This window comes from Quercus robur, chromosome 5 (assembly GCF_932294415.1).
Source record: "Quercus robur chromosome 5, dhQueRobu3.1, whole genome shotgun sequence".
NCBI classification, from domain to species: domain Eukaryota; kingdom Viridiplantae; phylum Streptophyta; class Magnoliopsida; order Fagales; family Fagaceae; genus Quercus; species Quercus robur.
The window spans coordinates 22,159,589-22,168,110 of NC_065538.1; the positions used below are offsets into that span (position 1 = coordinate 22,159,589).

At 36.3% G+C, this 8,522-nt stretch overlaps 1 protein-coding gene across 1 annotated transcript; it reads left to right on the top strand.

Moving 5' to 3' along the window:
* The first annotated feature begins 1,734 nt into the window (after positions 1 to 1,734).
* Positions 1,735 to 6,740, top strand: LOC126725510 (protein ALTERED PHOSPHATE STARVATION RESPONSE 1-like). The gene is made up of 4 exons (XM_050430272.1): positions 1,735 to 3,058; positions 3,494 to 3,669; positions 4,918 to 5,141; positions 5,751 to 6,740. The coding sequence occupies exons 1-4, from the start codon at positions 2,026 to 2,028 to the stop codon at positions 6,532 to 6,534; spliced, it is 2,217 nt and encodes a 738-aa protein (XP_050286229.1). The 5' UTR covers positions 1,735 to 2,025; the 3' UTR covers positions 6,535 to 6,740.
* The last annotated feature ends 1,782 nt before the right edge of the window (positions 6,741 to 8,522 follow it).

Below are 8,522 nucleotides of genomic sequence, written 5' to 3' on the forward strand. Positions count from 1 at the left end.
ACACTAGACGTTAAAAATAGTATATAAACTAATAATTTAACACTTATTTATGTCTGTATCTCATACGTCCGTTCCCTTCTAGTTAAGTCTCCCATCCCCAAAATTCCAATAGTCTAATCCCAAAGCAGATAAACAATTCCACACATGAATAATTAGTTAATTACATCATATTTTGAACCTTCTTCCACTCCCACCCATGGTCCCATGCTCTCCTTTTTCTCCCCCAACCCTTAAAAAAGGAAAAAAAAAAAAATTGGCTTACAAAATAGATCCACATATTTGAGACTCGTATATGTTGTGAAAAGAAATATAATAAGACTATCACATAAAAATAAAATACCTCTTCCTTTTGTGTGGGTTTGAAAGTTAATAACTATTTTTTTTTTTTATTTACAAGTTTCTCAATTATTTACAAAAATAACTTCATGATAAAGTTTTAAAATTCCGATTTAGAGTCCGTTTGAGAACAGTTTATTTAACTGAAACTGAAAACTTTTTTTGCGGGCAGGAAGCACATCAGCTGCGTGCGTTGCGTGATTCTACTGTGTTTTTTGCACTTGACTAGGTGGACAGTTGACCGGAAGAGAACTTCGATTCGCCCGGCCAGCATAAAGTACAGTAAATAAAACTAAAACCTAGCTGAAATAGTACAGTAAAATCCATTAATAGTATTAAGAAGTACAATGAGACTTATTTTTGTAGCAAAAATAAGTTGAATAGTAACAAAAATAAGTTAAATAGTAAAAAAAATATTTTTTTCAGCCAATATCAAACGCATCTTTAGTGTTAACTAAAATAGATGACGTTGATTTTACCATTTAAACATTGTATTTGGAAACCACTTAAACCTTACTTATGATTCCCAAATTGCAATATCATAGATACCCTAACTAAATTCAAACACATATCTGACTTGAATTTAATTCTCTTTGGAAAAGATAATTTCGTTTATTATTTATTGTTTAATGTAGACTTGTTTTTGAATTTAATCTACACCAAAATAACTTCAACTTATTGTTTGGACAAAAATAATCTCCTATTAAGGCCTACACAAATTTAGATGGCAATTAGACACTTTTCAAGACATGATAATTTGTGTAATCACAATATTATATTATCCATTTCACATAAAAGTGGATCCGCACTTACATAAACCATCTCTTTTTAAGATAGATGTTATTTGCCATCCTTACACCAAAAAAAAAAATCTACCTAGAATTCACAATTTTACTATCTAAAATTCACAAACTAACGTGTTGTTAATTAAAAAAAAAAAACATAATTTAAATATGCATAGCAAGTTTTAGGATAAACTACTATTTTGGTCCCTAAATTTTATTAAAAATTTATTTTTCATCCCTAAATAAATATAAAAAAAAAACCTTTTTTCATCTTTAATTTTTTTTAAAAATTTTAATAGTATAAAAAAAATGAGGATAATATTTTTTTTTTTTATAATAGTTTAGAGACAAAAAAAATTGAAAAAAATTGAAATAAATAAAGTAAATCATTTTTAATAGTTGAAAATGATATTTTTAATAGTTTAGAGACAAATAATAAATTTATTAAATTTTTTTTGAGATATAAATTTATTAAAATTTAAAGATGAAAAGTAAATTTTACTAAAAAATTTAAATACCAAAATAATATTTTAGCGTAAGTTTTAGCCTTCTTTTACTTGTTGGGTGGGAGTGGGAGTGGGAAGCGGGAGTGGGAGGCAGAACCGGTTAGAAAATTACAAAACTTGATGTTAACTCTTTCCAGAATTCCACTCCCCTAAACTATACAAAACTACACACGTTACCGTCAAAAATAATAATAAAATTCTCATCTATTTACTTCTACTAATCTGTCTTTTTTACGTCTTTGATTCTTCCAACTTTTCATCCCAATCCCTATTTCTAAACCCAATCGAATTTGGGTTTTCGCTCTCTGCTCTCTGCTCTCTGCTCTCTGCGTGTGTCTGAAATTCAGAGAAGAAAGAGAGAGAGAGAAAAAAAAAAAAAAAAAACCAGAAACAGAAACATGGGTTGTAGTCAGTCGAAGATCGAGAACGAAGAAGCCGTGTCTCGATGCAAAGATCGAAAGCTCTACATGAAAGAGGCAGTGTCTGCGCGCAACGCCTTCGCCGCCGCGCACTCTTCTTACGCCACGTATCTCAAGAACACCGGCGCCGCCCTCAGCGACTACGCTCACGGCGAGGTTTCTCACCACCACCACCACCACTCGCACTCGGCCCCTTCTTTGTCTGTTGCTTCTCCTCCTCATCCTCCTCCACCGCTCACTGTCCCTTCCTCCTCCGCCTCCCCCGCTTTCCCGCCTCCTCCGCCTCCACCAACTATTGACGCCCAGCCGCTTCAGCGCGCGGCGTCTATGCCCGAGATTAAGATCATGAAGACCGAACAGGTGAAGCAGGTTGGGCCTACGATTATCGAAGAGGAGGAAGGGTCCGAGTCCGAAAGCGATGACCCACGTACCCGATTGAAGAGGAGGAGTAGTGGGAGTAATCGGAATAGGAATAGAGTGGTGGAGAATGAAGGGGACCCGCCGGTACCGCCTCCGCCGATGGAGGTCGAGGAGACGACTAGGCCGGTGCCGATGCCGCCACAACAGCATGATACTCCGTATGATTTCTTTTTCGGGGGCGTGGAAGACGTGCACCCCACGGGATTGGGCGACCCAGCGCCGCCTCCGCCACCGGCGGAGGAGGTTAAAGTGAAGAGTGTGGAGGTTGAGCGGAAGGTGTTTGAGGAAAAGCCTAAGAGAGTGGAGGAGACTGATTTTGATGTTGGTAGTGGTGGTGGGGGTGGGAGTACTGAGAAGGTTGAGGTGGCGATGAACAAGGCGCCGGAGTCTGTGGGTAAGAGTTTGAAGAGAGTGAAGCAGGTTAGTGGGGCTGAGGGGAAGAGGATGGTGAAGATGGGTACTACGAACTTGTTACAGATATGTGTGCAGATTGATGATCAGTTCTTGAAGGCATCCGAGAGTGCCCATGAGGTTTCGAAGATGCTTGAGGCGACCCGGTTGCACTATCACTCTAATTTTGCTGATAATCGAGGTAATGAGCTCGAATTAGTTGATGGTTTGAAGGGTTTTGTTTTGAGTTGTTGATTTCACTATTTTTGAGTATTCAATGCTCCACGTTTCGGTTGAGTTTTGTTAGTCTGTTTTTGGTTGTAAAATTTGTGTAGAAATTGGCTTTGACTCTGATCATTAGTGAATTACTAGTTGTTTTGTATTGAATTGATGGTGATCTCCCTTCTAGCATTAGTATATATTGATAGCAAAGACAGAATTACATGTTGCAATGCGTTGAGAGAATGGTTATGCGATTGCTGAATGATTTGTGATAGATACTTCTCCAAAAAAAGAGAGTGATATGTGATTGTTACTAAAAAGTAAAAATCTTGACCTAATAGCTGTTCTGTAATCTTTAGATTTTACTGATGTTTTGGTTATTCATACCTAAACTTTGTTGCTAATTGCTTGACAGGACATATTGATCATTCTGCTAGAGTGATGCGTGTGATTACATGGAATCGGTCATTTAGAGGGTTACCTAATGTTGATGATGGGAAGGATGACTTTGACGCAGAAGAGCACGAAACTCATGCTACGGTGCTGGATAAGTTGCTAGCCTGGGAGAAGAAGCTATATGATGAAGTGAAGGTATATTGCAGTATTTCTTTTCACTTTGTTTTTTCACACTTTGTCCTAAAAAAAAGGCCATACCCAGTGCGGTTCCCAGTACACTTTGTCCTTATAATAACCATTTTCCATTTTGCATGAACTGATTATTAATATTTTGCTTAATTATATATTTTGATTTTACAGAGACCTTTAACCCCTTCAGATGACTGAAGTTCTTAAAATGACCAGTGACATAATACAATCCTTGGTACATGCATTTTGGAAGAATGGCTCCAGCTGTTATATTGTATTGCTATTGTTGTTTTTGTGTGTGTGTGCAACTTGCTAAATTTATAGGCCTTCACATGTATGCTTGAGCATTTCTTGAGTATAAGTAATGAAAATTTTCTTTGAGTTGATAAGATTTGGTGCATGTAGATTATCTTCTAGTTATTACTTATAAAAAGAACTTCTAGTACGTTATCTCAGCATGCTTGTCAATTTGTCATGAAGTTGGTAATGTGCTTTAGGGGCATGATGCACAACATGAGACAAACAGATAGAGAGGTTGGGAATCCAAGGTAGGATTTGGATTGGTTAAAAATTTCCATGATGGAGTGCATTTAAAGTCATAGTGCCCTTTGCCAGCGCCAAAGGGATCTAGTTCAAATGGTATTTCTCCTTCCATAATAATGGAATGGAGGGTGAGGTTGAGGGTTTAAGTCCTGTCAGGTGCCTATGTAACATATCAATAAATAATAACACCCTTTGCAGAAATTAAGGCCTTGTTGTAGAACACTATGCTTGACAACAATGCATGCCTGTGCTTACTTTTGCTCCTCTCCCCTTTTTTTTGCTAAGAAATTGATCAAAGGAGAGGAGTAGATGAGGCTCAAGCCCACTCCAAAGAAGTTCTTTGGTTCACAGGGTAGTATACTTTTGCTCCTGGTTGAAATAAAATGACTGTACAGACAAATACTCAAAAAAGAAAAAAGAAAAACAATGATTGGGCAGACAAATGCTACATTATTGATGTGCTTTGATTAGATTATATGTAAAGGTTAACTCTTAACTCTTCAACCTTGTGTTTGGCTGATGTAGGACAGTTAGCTTGTGTTCGGTAAACATAATATTTTTGTTGATAGTAACTTACACATATCTTTTTGCAAATTTTTTTGTTGACTAAAAGTGCTGCTTGTGTAGTGCATTTATTTATATTTATATTACGAAGCAATCATATGCATTACTTATAAACTGTCTTATTTGGGGTTGAATGCTGCTGTATAGGCAGGTGAGCTTATGAAATTTGAATACCAGAAGAAGGTTGCTTCACTGAACAGGCATAAGAAACGAGGTAACAACTCTGAAGCATTGGAGAAAGCAAAAGCTGCAGTGAGCCATCTTCATACAAGATACATTGTTGACATGCAATCCTTGGATTCAACAGTTTCAGAGATAAATCGTTTACGGGACGAACAATTATACCCAAAACTTGTTCAGCTTGTAGACGGGTGAGTTGAAATGGAGAAAGTAGTATGCAAGCTTTATTTGAATGGTACCTGTTTGGTTGAATTGAAAAAAATATATTTGCTTGTTAAACACATGTTATCTCCTATATCTTGTTATATGGTTTTGATTATGCTATAGTAAATAAGAACAAATATGTATATGCTAGTGGCGTGGGTAGTAAGAGTACAGTAGACACTTTTACAGATCAAGGTGATGATTATGTAGAATAAATTAATCCTTCATTTCCTTTTGGCTGATATGGTTTGCATGATAATATACTCAATGTCAATGCCTTCCCATCCTCAAAACATGAGTTTCAAAAAGGTCAGAGATGTAGTGATAGTGATTCCCTTCAATATGAAGATGTAATGGATTTATCTTGTTCAACCAATCTTTGAGGAAACATGTAATCTCTTATCATATCCATATTTGGCTAGTTCTTTTTAACATTTTCATTGTTTTCATGTAGTACCATCTCTCACATGCATTTGTTTAAAAAATTGTTTTCTTGACCCCTAACCCCAACCCTTCACACACCAAAATTCCTGTGCGCACACACAGTCCCTACTTACAAATCTCTTTTAGATTATTAATTGTTGTATGAACTGCAGGATGGCCACCATGTGGTACACCATGCGATCTCACCATGAGAGCCAATTAGATCTTTTGAAAAATCTTAAGTACCTTGACATCTCCCAATCGCCCAAGGAAACTAGTGAGCACCACCATGAGCGCACATACCAGCTGTTGATTGTTGTGCAGGAGTGGCAGTCACAGTTTCAGAAGATAGTGAGCCATCAGAAAGAGTACATTAAGGCCCTTAACAGTTGGTTAAAGCTAAATCTCATCCCTATTGAGAGCAGTTTGAGAGAGAAGGTTTCTTCGCCACCAAGGATTCAAAGCCCCCCTATTCAGCGACTGCTCAATGCTTGGCAGGAACATCTGGATAAACTCCAAGATGAGTTTGCTAGAGCTGCTATAAGCAACTTTACTGCTGTGATAGATACTATATTTCGGCAGCAAGAAGAAGAGCTTAAATTGAAGCACAAATGTGAGGACACCCGGAAGGAGCTTGACCGCAAGAGCCGGCAATTTGAAGACTGGTATCATAAGTACTCACAGAAGAGGGGGGCAGATGAGTTGGAACAAGATGGGACAGAAGATAAACCTCAGAATGATCTCATTACGGAAAAGCAGTTTGCGATAGATGTATTGAAGAAGAGGTTGGAAGAGGAGGAGGAAGCCTATGAGAGGCAGTGCATTCAGGTGAGGGAGAAGACTATAACAAGTTTAAAAACTCGCTTTCCAGACCTCTTTGGAGCACTGTCAGAGTTTGCTCGTTCATTATCACAAATGTACAAAAGCTTGCGGTCCATATCACATCCTCAGAATTAAAGTCACAGCTCATCATGAGAATGTTTTATAAGCCTTGTATAATTTTGTCACTTGTGTCAGTAATGTGTTACATTACTTACAATTCTTGCAATATTTATTTGGGACGAGCTCTGAGAATCATATATAGTTGTGTTACATCAAATTGATTTTTGACATAATGTTATTAGTTTCTTGCAGCAATAAGAATTAGTATATGTTCTTTTAAAGGTGACACTGTGGTACCACTCTTTATTCCTATACCTTTGTTTAGAATTTGGTTTTTTAACATTTACGTGTGATTGAATATTATGGACCTCTGGTAGTGGGTCATGTGATCATGTACCAAATGACTTTTTTTCTTTTTCTCTGGGCTGATTTTAGGCACTTTTAGTTCTAATATTTTTGACCAATTCTCTCAAAATTGATTTCATTTTTATTATTGTCTAGTTTTTAAAAATTCATTTCTATTTTAGTCCCTGTCATCAACCAAGTAACGGAAGGTAGATGGAGTAACTTGCCTGTTGATGTGGCATTGACATATGGTATTAAAATATTATTAAAAAAATTTATTTGACATTTTTAATGTCACATCAGATTTAAATTAATAAAAAGTTAAAACAAAAGGCCAAATTTCTCCATTTTAACTCTCAAAAGAAAAAAATTTCTCCATTTTAATTTTAATTAAAAAAACAAACAAAAAAATAAATTTATTTTTAGTTTTAAGACCCAAACAACATAACCACTCAAAATCAAAATCAAGAGGACCCACAATCTCATGATCCCTACTCCCCACAAACCAAATAGCAAGAAAGTAAACACGAATAGAATAGTTAACAACAAAACACAGCATTTCCATATACCAGATCTGATGCAAAACCCATTAGATAATCAGATCAAACTGAAATCTAATCTAAACCAATTGATAACAAAAAGGCTCACAGATCCAAATCAAAATTAAGACACACAGATCTAAACGAAAATGACAAAGACAATTATTACCTTGTTCTTGGTGACGGAGTCATTAACTTTAACAGCAGGGAACAAGAGGGTACCATTGGCCTGCATCTGGTAAAGCCTCTTTAACTCCAGTGGTTGTCTCTTCAGACCCACCAACAAATCTTTGCTTCATCTTGTGGTACCTCTTAGGATTTGTCTTCAACCCATCTCTGATAATGGTCAGCACAATCTGGAACTTGGCATTGTCGGTGGAAGCTGGGTCAGGAAGAGTCCCATTCTTCTCAAACAACTCCTCGGATTGGTTTGGATTCGCTGGTTGTGGTGGGTTTGTTGTTGGTGTGGGTCGATTGCTTTGTTTGTGTTTGGTCTCTGTTTGGTCGGTTGGTCCGTTGATGATTTTGGCCTGGGTTGTGATCTGGGTTTCATTTGTGTTTGGTCTCTGTTTGTGATCTGGGTCTCTGTCTGTGTGTGGTCTCTGTTTGTGATATGGGTCTTTGTTTGTGTTCGGTTTCCGTCTTTTTTTTTTTTTTTTTTCTTTCGTTATCTGGGTTTGAGTTCTTGCTGGGTTTGAACTGGGAAGAATACGAAGAACAAGTTCTAATGTTCTTCAAGAAAAATACGAAAAATAATGAAAAGTAATTTTTTTTTAATTAAAATAATGAAGAACAAGATTTAAGGTTTTAAAATTTAATTTAATTTATTCATTTTCTGACATGGCATTTTTTAAAATTAAAATGTTAATGTGGCATTTAAAAATGCCAAATAATTTTTTTTTAAAGTGATGCTACATTCACAATACTTTTACAATAAATCAGAGGAGGTTAGTTGATATTGGTTCAAATTTAAACTTATCATTAAAATTACTTTTCTACCCCACCACTAACAATTCACAACAACTTACCACATAAGATTTGTTGTAAAAATATTGTAGACATAATATTTTCCTTTTTTAATAATATTTTAATGCCATGTCAGCGTCACGTCAGCACCATGTCAATGCCACATCAACAGGTAAGTTTCTCTGTTTGTCACGTAGTAGGGTTCCATTACTT